This window comes from Vicia villosa, linkage group LG5, assembly GCF_029867415.1.
Source record: "Vicia villosa cultivar HV-30 ecotype Madison, WI linkage group LG5, Vvil1.0, whole genome shotgun sequence".
NCBI classification, from domain to species: Eukaryota; Viridiplantae; Streptophyta; class Magnoliopsida; order Fabales; family Fabaceae; genus Vicia; species Vicia villosa.
The window spans coordinates 16,190,860-16,213,301 of record NC_081184.1 but is presented as its reverse complement, the minus strand read 5'-3'; the positions used below and the strand labels follow the sequence as shown (position 1 = coordinate 16,213,301).

The following is a 22,442-nucleotide window of genomic DNA, read 5'->3' as shown; positions in this document are numbered from 1 at the left end:
ATTAATATTTCAACATATTACTCAACATCAAAATGGAGAAGCATAAAATAAGAACTACTAAGAATTCCAATTGTCCCCATTAATATGTAGCTAGCAAGGTTGTTCAGGTCAATTATGGCCCTAACAACGGACTCAGAATGTCTTTCTCACACTAGGAAACTTTGATCTGACCCCCACGTGTGATTGAAAGGCTTTGTGTCTCTTATGCATTTGATCATGTACCACATATGATTATCTCCATAACAATTGATGAAACTATGCTACCACCTTCGATTTCACAAGGAGATGGTAGCTACCACTCATATCAGTCATGATGACATATGTAGCTACCAATATAACATACACGTTATTGAGGGGGTCTGTCTATGGCGGTTCAGAAGCCATCAGTGGCACTTAAGCAACATAACAATTGAATCCAAGGAATCAAAACAATCATTCCATACTATCGTGAACCACCCAAGCTTATGACATGTCTGGCTCATAACGATGGTAGAATATTGACATGCCACAACGAATATCGGTTGACCAAATGAATTCAAACAAAAGAGAGGGTGAATTGTGATAAAAAACTATTTTTAAAACTTAAAAAAAAAAGATTTTTTACTTGATTAATTTTAAGAAAAGAGATTAAGCGGAAATTAAGCGTAAAAAGTAGTTTGCGAAAATGTAAATAGATAAGGAAAAAGAAAGAACACACTAGAAAATATATTGAGTTAGTCTTAAATCATGCGGCCTACTCCACTCCATAATAATTTCTCTTTGAGTATTACACTAACAATAGAGCTTTTATCTCAAGATCAGACAACAATCTTCATACACCAAACTTTTATCTAAGGTCATCTTACAACCTTTATAATGATATCAGAGTTTACAAAAGAATACCACTCTCTTGAGTTACAGTTACAAGTCATACAAATTAATCAATAGTTACAGAAGAACAACTCTTACTAAGTGTTCCGCTCTCTCGTCACTAAAATAATTATAAACGAATATGAAATTTCTAAGAAGACAGTGAGAGTATGAGAGTAATATTCTAATTTGTTGTGTGTTTTTAAATTGAACAATAATTATTTTTATATAGTAAAAAAATTGGCCAAGAAAAGAGACATTTTTGGGTCGGATCCATATCATAATCTATTAGTACTTTGAGAGATATTCACACTTAAATATTTATGATCCTATAAAACAAATAAATCGATAGAGCAAGAACCACTAACGAGCTTTTTGCAATTTACTTTGTTTCTTGGTGAAATTCCTTAAATTTTGCTTATCATTGTGCATATTACCATAAACCTTCTCGTTTTTTATATGGTTCATTTTTCTTTTTGTGCTTGATGATGTTAATGATTTTGTTTTAATTTCTTCTGTGATCATCAAAATCAAATGTACTTGTACAACACATACACCACAAGATCATGCAAAATAATCCTAACACTTCGACCATGAGCTCTTAAGAGGCGTAAAGCACATTCTCCAACTCCTTGAAGGTGTTACCCCTCCATATATGAATCTGAGAGTTACCAACCGAGACACTATCATCATTGTCGTCACCACACTTCTCTTTATTCTTCGTCTGATGTTTATAAAGAAGACAAAGACATTCCTTTTAGAAACACCTTCAGCAAAAGAATAAACGAGTATCCTATACTCATGGAGCTCTATAATTTGTTAGCAATGGGGACCTACGACGCAACAACCAATTCAGACGAACATTGGAACTAGTCGATGTCCTCCTGAAGCTTATGGGGCCAAGAGGTTCAGTAAAATGCAAGCTATTTGATTTTACTTTGAAGGTATGTGCCATGACATGGTTTAGAGGACTAAGAAATAAATATATCATCTTATGAATGGAGTTTCATACGAACGGTTTATTGTTCATTTTATAGCGTCTCGAAGACATCCAAACTCGAAGGAAATTTTGAGCTCTATTAGGCAAGAGAAAGATGAGCCTATGTGGTCTAAATCAAGAGATATAACAAGGAACTCATTATGGCTAAATGTGTCGACGACAAAATGAGGAAGTATCTACTAAGCCTGGGATTCCAATCAGGGCTTAATTTTCTAAAAAGTAACAGGATCAAAGCTCCAAAAACTTTTAATAGTCTACATAGGAAAAAAATATTCAGTATGAACAGAAATTGGCCACAAGCAAGGAAAACTACATAGGAAGTTTCGAGAAGGTCGAAGAAGGTAAAAGAGAAGTTGAAGAATTAAGGCACAACACAAAACGAAGGAACAAAAGACAAAGAAAGAAAGAATGATACTCAGTGAGGCCAAAAAAACATAGGATTGCCTTTTTTTTTTTAAGTGTCAAGACTACACGCCCTAAACACTTTTAGGAAATGTATTATGCAAGAATACATCAATGGTATTGTCGCCTCTACAAAAGCAACGACCATAATACAGAAGAGTGCATGAAGCTAAAAATGTCATAAATGATTTGATATGTATGAGATATTGACGAGATTCTCCAACTAAGAAAAGGACAGAACGAGAGAGAGATAGAGAGAAAAAGTTTGTGAAGGAAATCCGCAGAAAAAAAAAAAAAGGAGGAGGTGGCCCGAGTGGCCAGAAAAGAAAAACAATTTGATGAGGATGGGAAGAAGGATAACAATTATGGGCTTTGGCTAATATGCATAAGAATTTACTTATGCACCATGCATAAGCCTACATAAGTCATTGGATCATGTTTTTAATCGAGTATTGAGTATTGAGTGGTGAGTATTGAGTAATAACAATTGATGTCTAGAATTTGATCCAAAGGTCAATAATAATTTATGCATGATGCATAGATTTTTATCTATGCACGGTAACTGCACCCACCATTATATGTACTTTAGTTGTTAGATTATATTTGCTTACAGGAATTCGTCCTTGATGCTCTTAGTGACTTCATATTTCTCAAATGACTGACATTGTGTTCTCTGGAGGGGATATAATTGACAGAGGATATACTTGCCAGAATGGTCATTGTTCATTGTTCAGCTAATAGCATGCCATGCTAGGGTCGATGTCTAACACCTCCTTGGAAGAAATTAAGAACCAATCTCCATTGCTCTTGAGGCATTTTATGAATTCGTCTTCCATTGAACTTAAAGCATATAGGTTAGTTTGTTCTAATTGGGTTTCATTTTTCCTGCCTCATTCCACCACATCCAACTTTTAAAAAAAATATTGCAATCCAAACCAAACCAGACCAAATCAATATCCACACCATACCATTTTCTTGCCGTAAATAAGTTACGGTTGGTCGGATTATCGAGTTGACCAACATCAGCGGCCACCAAAACAAAATTTCTAGAATATGAAGACAAAAAGAAACTGATGTATTTCAATTCTTAACCTTAACTTTAATAATAAGCAAAAACACTAAATATGAAACTACATTATGAGTTCAGAATCAATCCGGGTAGTAATAACTTTATTCAAAATTTGATACAACAAATAATTAACATTCATGTATCATGTACCATAGCTGCGATCACCAGCATCTCCGAGGCCAGGAATTATAAACCTAAACAAGAGAAATAAAAAAAATTAACAATGTGGCAATTCTATAAATCAGGTAATTTCCAATGTATAGTTAAACTAAGTCATAATGTGAGGCACCAACCCTTTCTCATTAAGTACGGGATCAATTATTCCGGTATACACTTCAAGGCTGCAGAAATTTATTAATTAGAAAACTAAATTCTCGAATGAAGTTGAAGAAAATACTTTATGTTATGTGATTACCCCGGGAACTGGTTGCTCAGCTTTTCGAGAGCTGGAGGGGAAGCACATGCAGATATCTGCATCGTCATTAATCCGTTGATTAGGCAAATTAATCAAAAAAATGTAACTTTATCGCATTGTACATGTATCATGTATGCAATGCGTGACTAAAAACAAGCATGTGATGCTGATTAAAATAAATATAGCTTATGATTATGATTATGCGCGGATTATTCATTACCACTTTAATCTGCTTGTTGGTAACTCCGCGATCCTTTAAGATATTCAGGGCCGCGACTATAGTACCACCTTCAATCCATACAAAATAACAAATTATAGTGACCGTAAATATGTTGCATAGATATTGTATATATTACACGAATACGAGTAGACTAGAAACCTGTGGCCAGCATAGGATCAACCACGAATATTTTAGACCCTTCTGCAAATTTTTCAGGTAGCCTGAAAATCACATGTCGCAGTATTTAACAAAAAGAGAAAAGGAAAAGAGCCGAAGAAAAAGCATATTTCCTTTCGAGTATGAATGTCTTACTTGTTCAAATATACAGTTGGCTGAAGAGTTTCCTCATCTCTGCTCATTCCTTTTCCAAAGAAACAAAATGTTATTCAATATAAGAAATAGACCGAAATTGTACTATACTTTTATCGTTGTGCATCGCTATAAATTATGATGTCTACACTCTACACACACCGTCGTCTTATTATAGGTTTATATCGAACGATAATACAACAATAAACAAATATCTCAAACGAGAGTTTTTCCCGATAAATCATTACCTAAATGATATGTTTTTGTAGCAGGCAAGACTGATGATGCATGTTCAGCAAGAGCAAGACCAGCTCTCAAAATTGGAATTACCTGCAAAACTGATAAACGATCAGGCAATATTATGCTGAAAGGGACAATAAAGACGCACGTCAACGAGACTGTAAGAGTAAATATGGACAACAATGGCCAATGCCAATATGTATCCTGAAAAATATCAAATATCGAATTGTAAATAAACATATTGAAAGAAGTATGGTACTAACAGCCACAGGCTCCCTTGGATCAATGAACTCCACCGAGGCGACACCCAGCGGTGATTGAATCTCTCCGGTCACTGTTGGCTGAAAACAATGAAAGAAAAGCAGAAATGAGAATTCAGACGAGAAACTATATTGAAGGAACTAGCAAAAAAAATCCAGACGAGAAATACAATAGGAACTAACCAGCCAATCCCTTGAGGCTTCATAAATTAGTAGCCTTCCCAACTCAGCCATTGCATTTCCTAAAATATTAGAAACCCAAAGTTTCAAATCAACCTTCATATAAATAATCAAGTAATATCAAGCTAAGTTGACTAAAATTTAGTTAGATAATAATAATTGGTTAACCAAAAAAAGTAGAATGAGTGACATTAGTGAAACTAATAAGTTGAACTTTAAAAATGAGTAACAATTGATGGAGTCAAATGCTCCAACCGAATCAACAGCTTACCAAAACTCTCAATGTTATCAAATTCAATATCAGATAACAGTGTAATAACAAAACTACCATAAGTAGAATGTGTTTTTCAAGAAGCTATGATTAGTGTGAGCATTCAAACAACAGTATGCATTAAATTAACTTCAAAATGATTCAAGTGCTCGAAACCAGGTGGATCAATGTTCATCTCAAATCAGAGTATACTGATTAAGATTCAAAGTTTAGCCACTCACTGAAAATGGGACACGGAGTTTGCTCATTCCTGAGAACCGAAACCCAGTGCTTGATCAAAGGATGAGCAGGCACATACACCTTCAAAAACACAACAAACATTGTCATCATTGATCAATCATATCATAAATCATAATCAATACAAGACAATAAATTTACCAAAACTCAATCTTTAATCTCCTATCCTTCCATTTTTTTCTTAGATTATGTTTGGATATCATAAAATTAACAGAATGGAAGCGGAATGGAGCAGAGCGGAATGAAGATTCCTTTCCATCGTTTAGAAATTTTAGGACGGAACAAGACAATAAATTCACCAAAATTTGGGAAGAAATCTGGTGGTAAGCAATGGAATGGAATCTGGATCACTTCATTCCACTCCATTCAATTATAAATGATCCAAATAATGGAATACTCATTCATTCCATCTCATGCAGCTTTGTTCCATCCGATTCCATCAATCGAAACAAAACCTTACGAACCAAACCCACAAAAAAATTTAAAAAAAAAAAACCTTAAACAGATTAATCAAGCAATGCAATGTCAAATAAATCATCAACAGAGAAAATTACCCTCTTTTCTCACCATTTTTCCTCTTATACACAAAACACACCAAAAATCCAAGAATCCATAAATCCAAAACTAGAAAAAAACTTCAATTCATATCAGTCAACTAACTAAACCACCATGCAAAATCCCCTGAAATAAAATTTTCAACTTAAAAAACAGCGGATCACGAAAATTACCGATACTGATACTGTTATTCACGATACTGATTGCCGTGAATAACAGTATCAATATTAGTATCGTGACATCTGTACCGACCAAAATCACGAAAGTCTTTACGCGAACGCGAATGTTTTTAAAACAACAACACATTAATCCACAATTAAACAAAGAAAAAACAGAAGGTTAAGAAAACGAACAAGCATTCGATTGTTTTGAGAGAGAGGCTTCGCTTCCATTGTCATATGAGACCTTACTACACAGGTGCGCCGCGGAATACTTGAAAAAGTGACCTGGGAGGGAAAAGCACAACAAATATATATAATATTAAATTAAAAGGATATATTATTTTTTATATATATAATTAATAATTATGGAATAAAAAATCTAAAAGTTTGATGAAACAAACCAATAAAAAAAAAGGGAAAGTAATTGAAAAAATTTAAAAAAATTGAATTGAATTGCCTTTTTGGTAGGAGAAGAATTAGGAGAGTGAAATGTGGAGGGGATAGGTGCCGCATCGGATGCGAATGGGAGATTAAGATGGCACAGAGACATGATGAATGAATCAATGAATGTTGTGGTTTGTTATCCCAAGAATTTCAATGTCGAGTCTTGTGAGGTCTTGTGTTTTTTCTTTTGGGTTTTGTGAACGGTTTTGGGAGGTTGTTGGTGAAGAGGAGGATATTGGTTTGGATAGTAGTTCATCACACGTGGATGACTAGCGCAACAATTTAAACCACTTTACTCGAGCTTTTTTATCCGGTTACTTATTGCTCCGTCACTCTAATTTAAAATGCGTTTAAATTTTTTTACTAAAGGTCTGTTTGGTAAAAATAACGGTTGACTGGTAAGTTAGTTGATAACTTATAGCTTATGACTGATAGCTGATGACAGATAACTTATAGCTTATAATGAATGGTTGAGTTTGATAACTTATAAGCTAATTGAAGTGTTTGGTAAAATTAACTGTTCAATTAACTTATAAATGTAAAATGACATAAAAGATATTTAATATATAATTATTTTATTTTAAATTAAAATAAATTATAAAGATTAAAAATAAATTTTAATTAAAATAATAAGGATAAAAAAGAAAGAAAATATAATAAGCTATAAGACATAAGTTAAAACGCTATTTGAAATAGCGTCTGAAAAATAAGCTATAAGCTAGTAAAATTAACTATAAGCTCGTGATGAAAAGATCATTACCGAACGAGTCTAAATTATCATATGAGCTTATAAAACATAAGACATAAGCTATAAATTCGAAAACATGTCTTACCAAACAGAGCCTAAAATTAAAAAAATGTAATACTGTTGTCATAAGATATTGTATTTTTATTAAATTAATTTTATAAATGTATTTAAAGTAATTTAAAGAATAATAATTGAAGATTAAATTAGAAAAATAACAATCATTACTATATTAAATTATAAATTTTATTTGTTAAAACGATACTCATTTGAGACAGAGGGAGAATCTACTTACGAGTGAGAAATACTATCTAAAATTACTATAATCTTCTTCTCTCAAATAATACATTTCTTTTTAGGCTTAATACTCAATTTGGTCCTCTACCTATACACTAGGGTCCAATTTGGTCCTTTACCTTTTAAAAGTTTCAAGTTGGTCCCATACGTTTCCAAAAAGTATTCACGTTGGTCTTATCCGTTAAAATGCTTCAAACGGTGTTAACATTTGATGACATGGCATATGAGATGGATCAATCACTGTTCATCATCTCTATTATAAATTGGGTTCGTATTGCAATTTTAGAAAAATCCCAAATCCTCAAACCTAAAATCCTGTAACTCAATCTTGTTACAAATTGACATCAAAATTGCACAACAAAGCATGAGTTCTGGGCGCATTTCATCCTCAACATCCAGAAATGTGATTGATTCGCAAGTTTACACAGGATTTGCGAAACTTCTATGCGCGTGTGGAGACGAAGCAATACTGCGTAGGGCGAAAACCGTTAACAACTATGGAAAGCTATTTTGGGGATGCAAGCATTTTAAGGTACTACGAGTTCTATTATAGCTCTAAAGTATCCTTTTTTTGTTGTAACCATAACCATCGTTCCCAATATCGTCACAGGGGCATTCCAATTCTGGGTGTGGTTATTTCGAATGGTTCCATGAAGAATGTAGAGATGAGAAGGAAGAAACCTTGATGAAGCATGAATGGAAGATACAAGTGCTGAGCCAAGAGATGGAAGCTGTCATGAAAGAGACCGAAAGTTTGAAGTTGAAAACATTGGAATTGGGGGAGCTAATTGAGAATTCAAAGAAATGGAAGAGCATTTGGAATTGTTTTGTCTGTGTCCTGTTTTTAGCTCTTGTAATTAAGATGGTCTAGATATGTCTGTGTCCTGTTTTTAGCTCTTGTGTTTAAGACATGTATTCTGCAAGATGTGCTGCTTATAAGCATAGTATCTTGCTAGAAATGGTTGTAATGTTATTAGTGTTTTGAAATGTATTTTGTGACAATATTTTGAGACATGTATTTTGCAATATGTTATTAGACTTAACTTGTGTCTTCAGCACCCTCTTGAACTGGTGTGCACTTAACTTGAAATATGTTATGTATATGAGGTACTCAAAACAAAAATACCAAGAAAAACAGACTAAATGAACCATTACATTAAAACAGAAATGAACCATTACATTAAAACAGAAATACCATGTTCAAAATATACTAACAGACTAAATGAACCATTACATTGAAACGACACATGTTCAAAGTAGACACTAGTCAAACATTACATAAAACAACCCAAAACATGAACCAAAATATAGTAAACAGACCCTAACACACTAAATGCCCTTCTTAGTATTGTTTCTTTTTGTAGGAGTGGTCCTCCTAGTGGTAGGACCAACTGCATTTTGAGATGCACTAAGCCTTGTTGTTGGACCCACATGTGCTGGTTTCCTAAATGGTATCTTGTGTGGCCTAGCTATTGACATCTTTTTATGAGCCCCTAGTGTAGGTGGTGCCCTTGATGGTTGTACAAGTTGAGATGCTGGTTGTGTCTGAGATTCTTGTGTCCTTGAAGCTTGTTTTGGTTGAGATCCTTGTGTTGGTTGAGTTCCTTGTGTCCTTGAAGCTTGACTTGGTTGAGATCCTTGTGTTGGTTGTGATGTTTGTGGTGGTTGAGTCCTTTTGCAGGTGGATTTGTTGTGCCCATTTTTCCTACACCTTGTGCACTTCATTATCATACCTATTTTCCTCATTTTCTTATCTGTCCCATCAATTTCACCAGCCTCACGATTCCTCCTCTTCTTAGGCCTACCAGGCATTTTCTTGTACTTTGGTGGCTGGACATCTGGGAACTCTGTTTTGACCCATAAATTTGTTCCATTTACTGGATAAATAATAGGCTCATAAACAGACATATACCTAGCCTTTTTATAAAAGTCAGGAATGAAGTCTTCAACATGTAAACCTCTACTCTTCAATGCAGCAATAGCATGCACACAAGGAAGCCCTGTTAGTTGCCACTTCCTACATATGCAGTTGCATTCCTTTAGGTTGACAGAAAAAATGTCACCTGGGATCTCAATGTGCCTAACCTCATAAATGAATTCAGCTGACATCCTATGTACAAAAAATACAACAGAAAATGAATAGCAAAAAAATACATAATTAGAAAATGAATAACAAAAAATACATAATTAGAAACTTAAGTTACCTAACAATCCATGAATTTGTGCAGGAACTTGTTCTCTCCACTTTTTTCTTTATGTTTGGCAATACATCTTCATCACTTAAGTTAGGGAATTTAACCCTATTTGTTGCCCATTTCTCCATTATGTAGCCCCTAATTTCTTCTAGCATTGTCACAATTGGCTTACCTCTAGATTCCACAATAACACTGTTGAAGGCTTCAGACATGTTGTTCAACACTGTATCAGACTTTGAAGTTGTCCTAAAATAAGACTTACTCCAAAATCTAGGTGGAGTCTGCATCATATGCTTGTATGCCTCATCATTTATCTGCCTCATACCTCTCATCTCCTTTTCCCATGCTTGTGGGTAAGTTGCCCTAGCTGCTCTCCATATTATCTCCTTCAACATTTTTCCTGGGAACTTTTTTCTAAAGTTGTTGTATAAGTGCCTAACACAGAACCTTTGTTCCACATTTGGAAGCAACTCATCCATTGCTGGAAGTAGACCCTGTAACATAAAATACAGAGTAGATCAGTAATCAATGTAAATACAATTTAACAAAGTAGATAAATTATGGAATGGTACCTTTTGCTGGTCAGAAATGAATGTGTAGGTTCTACATTCTTCTCTGCCACCTAGGTCATCAATGAAAAGTTGCAAGAACCATAACCAACTATCCTTTGTTTCCCCTTCTACAACAGCAAATGCAATAGGTAACATCTGATCATTTGGATCAGTCCCAATAGCTGCTAAGATCTGACCTCCACATAATCCTTTTAGAAAGCAGCCATCAAGACCAATAATAGGCCTACACAGCTTGAAACTTTTCTTACAAGCAGCATAGCATACATATAACCTCTTGAAAAAAGGCCTTGTATCTTCAGCACCCTCTTGAGCTGGTGTGACACTTAACTTAACAGTAGAACCAGGATTTTGTTAGAATAAGATTTGTTCTGATCAATTATCTTAGTTTTGATGATAACAATAATATGAATTTTGCTTAAGATAATATGGTACTCTAATCCAATGCAATTTCCTTTTCAGGAAATATATAAAGAGTACGCATAATTCAGCGCTCAGAAGCTTTGTCTCAAATGGTTCAGCATGCAACATCAGAACATGGTCTGGCAAGACATCAGAAGATGGTCGAAGCAGAATCAGAACATGGGTCTATGGAAGCATCAGAAGAACAAGAGAACAGAAGCACTGAAGTTCTGATGGTATCACGCTCAGAAGCACTTCAAGGTCAGAAGATCAGAAGATGCTATGCACCAAGCTGTTTGACTCTGATGATATTCAAACGTTGTATTCACAAACATCAGATCAGAAGGAAGTACAAGTGGCAAGCTACGCTGACTGACAAAAGGAACGTTAAAAGCTATTCTAGGCTACGTCAGTAGACACAGCGTGAACAAGGCTCGAGGTAGTTGACAAAAGCGTATAACATTAAATGCGATGCTGTACGGAACACGCAAAGCATTAAATGCACTCAACGGTCATCTTCTCCAACGCCTATAAATATGAAGTTCTGATGAGAAGCAAGGTTAACGATCCTGAACAAAAACAACTCAAATTAACTTGCTCAAACGCTGTTCAAATTCAAAGCTCAGAATCTTCATCTTCATCAAAGCTCACTACATTGCTGTTGTAATATATTAGTGAGATTAAGCTTAAACATTAAGAGAAATATCACAGTTTGTGATTATCGCTTTTAAGAAGCAATTGTAATACTCTTAGAATTGATTACATTAAGTTGTAAGGAACTAGAGTGATCGTGTGGATCAGAATACTCTAGGAAGTCTTAGAGGTTATCTAAGCAGGTTGTAACTAGAGTGATCGTGTGGATCAGTAGACTCTAGAAAAGTCTTAGAGAGTATCTAAGCAGTTGTTCCTGGAGTGATCAGTGTGTGATCAGAAGACTCTGGAAGACTTAGTTGCTGACTAAGTGGAGAACCATTGTAATCCGTGCGATTAGTGGATTAAATCCTCAGTTGAGGTAAATCATCTCTGCGGGGGTGGACTGGAGTAGTTTAGTTAACAACGAACCAGGATAAAAATAACTGTGCAATTTATTTTTATCTGTCAAGTTTTTAAAGCTACACTTATTCAAACCCCCCCCCCCTTTCTAAGTGTTTTTCTATCCTTCAATTGGCATCAGAGCGCCGGTTCTAAGGTGCAAGCACTTAACCGTGTTTAGAAAAGATTCAGGAAGAGAAAAACGCTTCAGTAAAAGATGGTTGATGAAAGTGAAAAGTCTACACCAGTATCTACATCTGGCTCTGCTGAGCAATACAACGGTAACAATGGTTATACTAGACCGCCGGTATTTGATGGTGAAAACTTTGAATACTGGAAAGATAAACTGGAAAGTTACTTTCTTGGTCTAGATGGTGATCTATGGGATCTTCTGATGGATGGTTACAAACATCCAGTAAATGCCAGAGGCGTAAAGCTGACAAGGCAAGAAATGAATGATGATCAGAAAAAGCTTTTCAGGAATCATCATAAATGCAGAACTGTTTTGCTGAATGCTATCTCTCATGCTGAGTATGAGAAGATATCTAACAGGGAAACGGCCTATGACATATATGAGTCCTTGAAAATGACTCATGAAGGAAATGCTCAAGTCAAGGAGACTAAAGCTCTAGCTTTAATCCAGAAGTATGAAGCCTTCAAGATGGAGGATGATGAAGACATTGAAAAGATGTTTTCAAGATTCCAAACTCTTACTGCTGGATTGAGAGTTCTTGACAAGGGATACACCAAGGCTGATCATGTAAAGAAGATCATCAGAAGCTTACCCAGAAGATGGGGTCCTATGGTGACTGCATTCAAGATTGCAAAGAATCTGAATGAAGTTTCTCTGGAAGAGCTTATCAGTGCCTTGAGAAGTCATGAAATAGAGCTGGACGCAAATGAGCCTCAAAAGAAAGGTAAGTCTATTGCATTAAAATCCAATATCAAGAAATGCACTAACGCTTTTCAGGCTAGAGAAGAAGATCCTGAAGAATCAGAATCTGAAGAAGAAGATGAACTGTCTTTGATCTCCAGAAGGCTAAATCAACTCTGGAAGACCAAGCAAAGGAAGTTCAGAGGCTTCAGAAGTTCAAAGAAATTTGAACGTGGAGAATCTTCTGATGACAGAAGATTTGACAAGAAGAAGGTCATGTGCTATGAATGCAATGAGCCTGGACACTACAAGAATGAATGTCCAAATCTTCAGAAGGAAAATCCCAAGAAGAAGTTTCATAAGAAGAAAGGTCTTATGGCAACCTGGGATGAGTCAGAAGATGATTCAGACTCTGAAGATGAGCAGGCCAACTGTGCGCTGATGGCGACAGAAGATGACGGATCAGAATCTACATCAGAATCAGATTCTGAAGAGATATCCTTGACTGCAAAAAGGACAAAGCACAACATGTCATGGTACCTGGACTCTGGATGCTCACGACACATGACAGGAAGAAGGTCTATGTTCCAAGACCTGGTGCTTAAGTCTGGAGGAGAAGTCAAGTTCGGAGGAGATCAGAAGGGCAAGATAATTGGCTCTGGAACTATAAAGTCTGGTAACTCTCCTTCTATTTCTAATGTACTTCTTGTAGAAGGATTAACACATAACCTCTTATCTATCAGTCAATTGAGTGACAATGGTTATGATATAATCTTTAATCAAGAGTCTTGCAAGGCTGTAAATCAGAAGGATGGCTCAATCCTATTTACAGGCAAGAGGAAGAACAACATTTATAAGACAGATCCGCAAGATCTTATGAGTCAGAAGGTGACTTGTCTTATGTCTGTTTCTGAAGAGAAGTGGGTCTGGCACAGAAGATTAGGTCATGCTAGTTTGAGAAAGATTTCTCAGATTAACAAACTGAATCTTGTCAGAGGACTCCCTAATCTGAAATTCAAATCAGATGCTATTTGTGAAGCATGTCAGAAGGGCAAGTTCTCCAAACCTGCATTCAAGTCCAAGAATGTTGTTTCTACCTCAAGGCCATTAGAACTCTTGCACATTGATCTGTTTGGCCCAGTCAAAATAGCATCTGTCAGAGGGAAGAAATATGGATTAGTCATCGTAGATGATTATAGCCGCTGGACATGGGTAAAATTCTTGAAACACAAGGATGAGACTCATTCAGTGTTCTTTGATTTCTGCATTCAGATTCAATCTGAAAAAGAGTGTAAAATCATAAAAGTCAGAAGTGATCATGGTGGTGAATTTGAGAACAGATCCTTTGAAGAATTCTTCAAAGAAAATGGTATTGCCCATGATTTCTCTTGTCCTAGAACTCCACAGCAAAATGGGGTTGTAGAACGAAAGAATAGGACTCTGCAAGAAATGGCCAGAACCATGATCAATGAAACCAATATGGCTAAGCATTTCTGGGCAGAAGCAATAAACACTGCATGCTATATTCAGAATAGAATCTCTATCAGACCTATTCTAAATAAGACTCCCTATGAATTATGGAAGAATAGAAAGCCCAACATTTCATATTTCCATCCTTTTGGATGTGTATGCTTTATTCTGAACACTAAAGATCATCTTGTTAAGTTTGATTCCAAAGCACAAAAGTGTTTCCTTCTTGGATATTCTGAACGCTCAAAAGGCTACAGAGTATACAATACTGAAACATTGATTGTAGAAGAATCAATCAATATCAGGTTTGATGATAAGCTTGGTTCTGAAAAACCAAAGCAGTTTGATAATTTTGCAGATTGTGATATTGATATATCAGAAGTTGTTGAGCCAAGAAGCAAAGCATCAGAAGCAGAGCTTCTCAGAAGCAAAGAATCTGAAGATCAAGTATCAGCTTCTCTGGAGGATCTAAGCATTTCTGAAGAACCATCTGTCAGAAGATCATCCAGACTCATCTCTGGTCATTCAGATGATGTCATTCTTGGAAAGAAGGATGATCCAATCAGAACAAGAGCATTCCTTAAGAACAATGCAGATTGTCAATTAGGTCTTGTATCTTTGATCGAGCCAACTTCTGTTGATCATGCTCTAGAAGATCCAGACTGGATAATTGCTATGCAAGAAGAACTGAATCAGTTTACAAGGAATGATGTTTGGGATCTTGTTCCTAGACCAGATGGATTCAATATAATCGGCACAAAATGGGTCTTCAGAAACAAGCTCAGTGAGAAAGGCGAAGTGGTAAGGAACAAAGCCAGACTGGTGGCTCAGGGTTACAGTCAGCAAGAAGGGATTGACTATACAGAAACCTTTGCACCAGTGGCCAGGTTAGAATCTATTCGTGTATTAATTTCATTTGCCACTCAACATAACATCACTCTCTATCAAATGGATGTTAAGAGTGCCTTCTTAAATGGTTATATAGATGAAGAAGTTTATGTCCATCAACCTCCTGGTTTTGAAGACTCTATGTCTCCTAATCATGTTTTTAAATTAAAGAAATCGTTATATGGATTGAAACAAGCTCCCAGAGCTTGGTATGAACGCTTAAGTTCTTTCCTTCTGGATAATGGTTTCACTAGAGGAAAAGTGGACACTACTCTCTTTTGTAAAACCTTTAAAAGGGATATTTTAATTTGTCAAATATATGTAGATGATATTATTTTTGGAACATCTAATGCTACACTTGGAAAGGAGTTTGCTGAGTCTATGCAGGCTGAGTTTGAAATGAGCATGATGGGAGAACTCAAGTATTTTCTTGGAATACAAATAAATCAAACATCAGAAGGAACGTATGTTCACCAAACCAAGTATGTGAAGGAACTTCTGAAGAAGTTTAATCTTCTAGACTGCAAAGAAGCCAAAACTCCTATGCATCCAACATGCATCCTAGGTAAGGATGAGGTAAGTAAGAAGGTAGATCAGAAGTTATACAGAGGTATGATCGGATCTCTTCTATATCTGACTGCTTCTAGACCAGACATTTTGTTCAGTGTTTGTTTGTGTGCTAGATTTCAATCAGATCCTAGAGAATCTCATTTAACTGCTGTTAAGAGAATTCTAAGGTATCTGAAAGGTACTACTAATGTTGGCTTAGTTTACAGAAAATCTAAAGAATACAACTTAGTAGGATTCTGCGATGCTGACTATGCTGGAGACAGAATTGAAAGAAAAAGTACTTCAGGAAGTTGCCAATTTCTTGGAAGTCATTTGATCTCTTGGTATAGCAAGAAGCAAGCAACTATTGCTCTATCCACAACAGAAGCAGAATATGTCGCTGCTGCTGGTTGCAGTACACAGATGCTCTGGATGAAGAGTCAGCTAGAAGATTATCAGATATTTGAGAGTAACATTCCTATATTCTGTGATAATACTTCTGCTATATGTTTATCTAAGAATCCTATTCTTCATTCAAAAGCTAAACATATTGAGATTAAACATCATTTCATAAGGGACTATGTTCAGAAGGGTGTTATATCTTTAAACTTTGTTGATACAGACCATCAATGGGCTGATATCTTTACAAAACCCCTGGCTGAAGATAGGTTTAAGTTCATTCTGAAGAACATCAGTATGGATTTATGCCCAGAATGAGAAGATGAGAAGTTCTTATGTATGAGTATCTTCTGAAGTGAAAATGGACTATTTTTTTTAATCAGAAGTTCTGATTGAAATCTTTTAGAAAGTATGATTCGGTTATTACTAACGTTTCATTATCTAAGTTGATTCAGAACCTCTTTTAAAGCAAAACAGCTGTAACGTTTTATCTCGGGATGGTAAACCTGTCGTTACTGTTCATGGATAAGCGCGCGTGCAGTTGAAGGGACGCCGACCATAGGTAACTGTGCTAGTCACCTCATTTGTCGTTATTATCTCTCCTCACGTCACGTAACATTAAATGCTTTTCATCATTTACTCTCTTTCAGTTTTTCTTTATATTCTTCAAACATTTTTCCTTCCCTCTCATATTTTCTCTATTCACTCTATCTTTTTGCATTCATATCAAACCCTACCCGTTCATTATCTGCAAATCCATCATGAACTCCTCATCAAGCCCAGGAAACCATGGTAAAGATCAAAACAACAAGAGGAAAGCTGTTGAAACATCTCCCTCCAAACCCAAAAAGATAAAGATCACCTATGACCCTCTCAAGGTGAATCCATTCGAAGCAATGCTTTCTGGAAACTATTCTAGACGTGTGTTTCATCCCCCTGGTGAAAGCCCTCCATCATCTCCATCTTCTTCCTCATCTTGTTTCCTTCTAGACTCAACTTCCTCTTCATCTAACCTTTCCTCTCCCTCAACCCATTCCGAAGAAATCTCTTCATCTTCACCTGCTGAGAATGGTGTCTCTGATAAAGATTGTGGAAGATCTGCATCAGAACCAAGTCTCCCTGACCCCTCGCCTGGAAGCCCAAGAAGCAGTCAATGAGGCGTTTCACTCCTTCATGGCATGCTGGCACAGACTTTGTCTTAGCTAGGGTCTTAGGATTTGGTCTTAGTAGTTTTCGTTTCCTTGTTGCATCTGCTTGTTAAACATCTTCATGTAATATCTTTTGATTATCAATGAAAAGTTTCTTTGTTTTTACATTCCAGTAATTTTATTTGTCGTTTTATTCATCTGAATCCTTTGAATTATTCTTTTTGATGTTATGACAAAAAGGGGGAGAAGATAAATGATAAATGATTTGATTAATCTATCAGTTGCTGGGCAAAGCTCCCACACATTTACTAACAAGAACTGCAAGTTCTATATGGTTTAAGTGTTTTGCAGGTATAAAGAAGTGAAGAGAATCTTCAAAGCAAACACAAGAAGCAAAACCATGGAAACTGAAGCAAGCTGAGTGCTATCAAGCTTCAGAAATCAGAAGCAAGAAAGAAGATAGAATTTGATCCATAATTGTCTATTTGATCTGACAAAATTCTATTTGCTCTGATACATTATTTTTAGCCTATATGGCTCTGATACATATCATGTGTTCAAATATACATTTTATGTTCTGACTCGTTCATGCTGACTTTTGTCGTTTAGTTTTTGTTCTGTAACATTTCAGGATGTAGAGATGCTCAGATGATGCTCTGGTACATTCAACAATGTTCTGATACAAATCTAGCATGAAGTGATGTTGGTAGAAATTCAAAGCTCTGAAGCTATCCAAGGGAAGCAGAAATCAGAAGCTGCGAATGTTCTAAAGATCCAGAAAACTCAAGTTCTGAAGCTGTCCTAAATGGAAGCAGAAATCAGAAGCTGTGAATGTTCAGAAGATCAAAGAAATTCAAGTTCTGAAGCTGTCCTAGATGGAAGCAGAAGTCAGAAGCTGTGAATGTTCAGAAGATCAAAGAAATTCAAGTTCTGAAGCTGTCCTAGATGGAAGCAGGAATCAGAAGCTGTGAGTGTTCTAGGGATCTAAGGAAATTCTAGTTCTGAAGCTGTCCAATGGAAGCAGAAGTCAGAAGCTATGAATTCTCTAAAGACAGAAGCTTATATGATCGTCTCTACCGAAATAATCAGGGAAGTCTTTTATTAAAGTTCTTCGAGTATTTATTTCAGGGGGAGATTATTTATCTCAGGGGGAGATTGTTAATCTCAGGGGGAGACATATTCATATGCTTATGCTATAGCTGTATAATTTGTCTTTTGCCGTCTGTTCTTTCTGATCGCAAATTCATATCATTTATATATGTTTTTGTCATCATCAAAAAGGGGGAGATTGTTAGAACAAGATTTGTTCTGATCAATTATCTTAGTTTTGATGATAACAATAATATGAATTTTGCTTAAGATAATATGGTACTCTAATCCAATGCAATTTCCTTTTCAGGAAATATATAAAGAGTACGCATAATTCAGCGCTCAGAAGCTTTGTCTCAAATGGTTCAGCATGCAACATCAGAACATGGTCTGGCAAGACATCAGAAGATGGTCGAAGCAGAATCAGAACATGGGTCTATGGAAGCATCAGAAGAACAAGAGAATAGAAGCACTGAAGTTCTGATGGTATCACGCTCAGAAGCACTTCAAGGTCAGAAGATCAGAAGATGCTATGCACCAAGCTGTTTGACTCTGATGATATTCAAACGTTGTATTCACAAACATCAGATCAGAAGGAAGTACAAGTGGCAAGCTACGCTGACTGACAAAAGGAACGTTAAAAGCTATTCTAGGCTACGTCAGTAGACACAGCGTGAACAAGGCTCGAGGTAGTTGACAAAAGCGTATAACATTAAATGCGATGCTGTACGGAACACGCAAAGCATTAAATGCACTCAACGGTCATCTTCTCCAACGCCTATAAATATGAAGTTCTGATGAGAAGCAAGGTTAACGATCCTGAACAAAAACAACTCAAATTAACTTGCTCAAACGCTGTTCAAATTCAAAGCTCAGAATCTTCATCTTCATCAAAGCTCACTACATTGCTGTTGTAATATATTAGTGAGATTAAGCTTAAACATTAAGAGAAATATCACAGTTTGTGATTATCGCTTTTAAGAAGCAATTGTAATACTCTTAGAATTGATTACATTAAGTTGTAAGGAACTAGAGTGATCGTGTGGATCAGAATACTCTAGGAAGTCTTAGAGGTTATCTAAGCAGGTTGTAACTAGAGTGATCGTGTGGATCAGTAGACTCTAGAAAAGTCTTAGAGGGTATCTAAGCAGTTGTTCCTGGAGTGATCAGTGTGTGATCAGAAGACTCTGGAAGACTTAGTTGCTGACTAAGTGGAGAACCATTGTAATCCGTGCGATTAGTGGATTAAATCCTCAGTTGAGGTAAATCATCTCTGCGGGGGTGGACTGGAGTAGTTTAGTTAACAACGAACCAGGATAAAAATAACTGTGCAATTTATTTTTATCTGTCAAGTTTTTAAAGCTACACTTATTCAAACCCCCCCTTTCTAAGTGTTTTTCTATCCTTCAGATTTGTCCTCAGTATCTCATGACAATAATCATATAACCTTGTGTAATCCCCTATAAATGAACCATCAACCATGTCCCTAGCTAAACTTCTGGCCCTAATTGCCTTTGTCTTACACACCCCCACATTCCATTTCTTTATAGCCTTTTCTTTAATGTCTTTAACTTTCAACTTAGGATTAGATTTCAATGAATTCTGTAACCTTGTGCTGAGCCACTTAGTAGACATCAATGGTACATTGAACTCTCTAGAACAATTGTGTGTATCAACAAGTTTTCTAATTTGCCAAGTCTCCTCATTAGGCAGCTTTCCGCAATAAGCCTCCCATTTGCAGCCTTCTTTACATTCAACCTTCACTCTCAACTTGTCATTTTTTACAAACTTAAGAGCTCTACCAGTTTGAACATAATAGGTTCTAATAGCTTCTTTAAAATCATTCTTGGAGTTAAAAAAGGTTCCCAATTCCCATTTATATTGAGACATGTCTTTTAATAACTTGAAAATAGGGTACTTTTTCTTTCTTATGTTACCAGTATCCTCACAATCACTATACTTAGAATCACTATCACACCCACTATCTAATTCTTCACTATCATTGTTCAACTCTTTGTCATCACCACCACTGGCTCCTTCCATAGGCTTCTTATTTTTGCTTGTTGCTCCTTCCATAAAATTAGCAAGATCCTCATCAGAATAATCCATACTAGCATCAGAGTCACTAAATTCAACCTCCATAGCACTATCACAATTATATGTCTCATCACCACTATCATTAGAGTCATCCACACACGAATTCACACCTGCATTTTCTGCTTCTTCATTTGCATTCAGGTCCTCAACACCCTCATTTGCATTCAGGACCTCAACACCCTCACTTGCAATCATAACCTCATCAATCAGATTGTTCAGGTCTTCTTCATTTGCATTCAGGACCTCAACACCCTCATTGCCACTGTTTCCTTGACCTGCACTCACCCCTCCATCACCCTCGCCCTCATTGCCCATGTTACCTTGGCCTGCACTCACCCCTTCATCACCCTCACCCTCATTGCCCATGTTACCTTGGCCTGCATTCCCTCCTACATCTCCCTCACCCTCATTAAGTACTTCATTAACAATATCCTGAATTGTATCATAGTTTTCTGGATCAACCTCATTCAAAGGTTCTTCAATACTGGCTTCTTCAACAATATTAGGACTATCAACAAATTCTGGTTGGGATAAAGGGTGTTCTATGTAAATATCCACTTTAAGATGTACCCTAAAGAGGTCAGCTATTTCCAATGCACCCTTATCATCTATGAGAAGGTTCATCCCAAATGTTGGGTCATTGTAGTATATGCTACTAACTCCATTATAACCAAAGTCTTTCAAAAGACCCAATAATTCAAAGTAGGACCACCTATCAGCATCTACTACCAACTTATCACATATACCCCCTCATAAACCGTTTTTTCTGAGTCCAGAAATTGACCACTATGGTGCACATTAAAGGTCATTATTTCATCCATTTCAACCTAATAGATGAAAATACGTATTTTTTAGCAATATTTCTACCAAAACGTAAACAAGATAATCAAGTAAAACAGAAAAAATGAAAAAGGGGAAAAAACCCTAATTTCATACGATTCAGAAACCCTAACATATACACAACAAGAAAAGATTGAAGAAATAAGAAATCTGACCTTCGTATACTCCTTCCTCTTCGTCTTCTTCGTGATGATTAGTCGCCTTCTTCGTCTTCGCACACTCCATCCTCTTCGTCTTCACATAACTCTTAGTCTTCGCACACTTCTCTTCAGAATCCTTCTAACGTTGCTGAACGAAAATGGCACATGGATAGTGAGGGTACACTATTTGCTAGTGAAAATGACAGGTCATCATTATTATTACCCTACCCATGACACCTAGCAGCCACGTTGGAATATATTTAACGTTTCAAACGGATAAGACAAACGTGAATACTTTTTGGAAACGTATGGGACCAACTTGAAACTTTTAAAAGGTAAAGGACCAAATTGGACCCTAGTGTATAGGTAGAGGACCAAATTGAGTATTAAGCCTTCTTTTTATCTATCAATTAGTTTTTTAAGACATAATAGCATCTCGAGTCTATAATTCAACTCTCTATTGTCTCCAAACTTTATCACTAATATATCGATATTCTCGAAATCATAATCACTTTTTTTTCCTTTCTCGTGACAATTCTTAAATTGATTAGATTTATACTGAATAAATTATTTGTACTTCTATCTGTCAAACTCTTTCATTTTAGGCTTAGATTTCCTTCTCTTTTGGCTTTTGGTTTTTGCTACCTTAATTCTAACTTTTGAAACATTCAAGCAATCTTTATTATCTTCAACTCTTTCACCTTAGTCAAATAAAATTTATTCTATTTTTTATCTGGACTTGTACACAGCTCCCTGAATTGAACTTTAAGCAAAATCTTTACTCGAGATCGCTTCTTGAATCTTCAAGCCCAAACAACCTACTCCTAAATCTCCGTCTGCGGAAATATCCCCACAATTTTGTCGGTATCTTGAGTGTCATACCTCATATGTAGGCTTCCACCTAATACTACCAAGATAGAAGAACCTTTTCTTTCCACTAGAGTTGTCACAACCAGTCACAACACCACACACTCTTGTAAGCCTCTGAAATCTTAAATAAATCTTCAAAAGAAACGTCAAATCCAAAATGATTTTTCTCAATCAATCACGAATATTTCAAGATATGATTCAGATTCATGCAACAAAGAAAATTAAT

At 36.1% G+C, this 22,442-nt stretch overlaps 1 protein-coding gene across 1 annotated transcript; it reads right to left on the bottom strand.

Annotated features, from left to right (window-relative positions):
- Positions 1–3,327: 3,327 nt before the first annotated feature.
- On the bottom strand, positions 3,328–6,873 carry LOC131606348 (uracil phosphoribosyltransferase). Its single transcript, XM_058878596.1, has 12 exons — positions 6,626–6,873; positions 6,361–6,453; positions 5,437–5,515; positions 4,948–5,006; positions 4,768–4,845; positions 4,513–4,594; positions 4,268–4,316; positions 4,115–4,176; positions 3,956–4,023; positions 3,736–3,791; positions 3,614–3,661; positions 3,328–3,514 (listed from the first exon to the last, which is right to left on the bottom strand). The coding sequence occupies exons 1-12, from the start codon at positions 6,716–6,718 to the stop codon at positions 3,463–3,465; spliced, it is 819 nt and encodes a 272-aa protein (XP_058734579.1). The 5' UTR covers positions 6,719–6,873; the 3' UTR covers positions 3,328–3,462.
- Between the last annotated feature and the right edge of the window lie 15,569 nt (positions 6,874–22,442).

Bases quoted from the DNA above. Each gene is read 5' to 3' on its own strand.
- LOC131606348 (XM_058878596.1), bottom strand. From the start codon at position 6,718: ATGTCTCTGTGCCATCTTAATCTCCCATTCGCATCCGATGCGGCACCT. The intron at 4,846-4,947 runs GTTAGTTCCTAT...CATTGTTTTCAG, and splicing joins AAGCCTCAAGGGATTGGCTG to CCAACAGTGACCGGAGAGAT. The intron at 3,662-3,735 runs GTAATCACATAA...AAATTTCTGCAG, and splicing joins CTGAGCAACCAGTTCCCGGG to CCTTGAAGTGTATACCGGAA.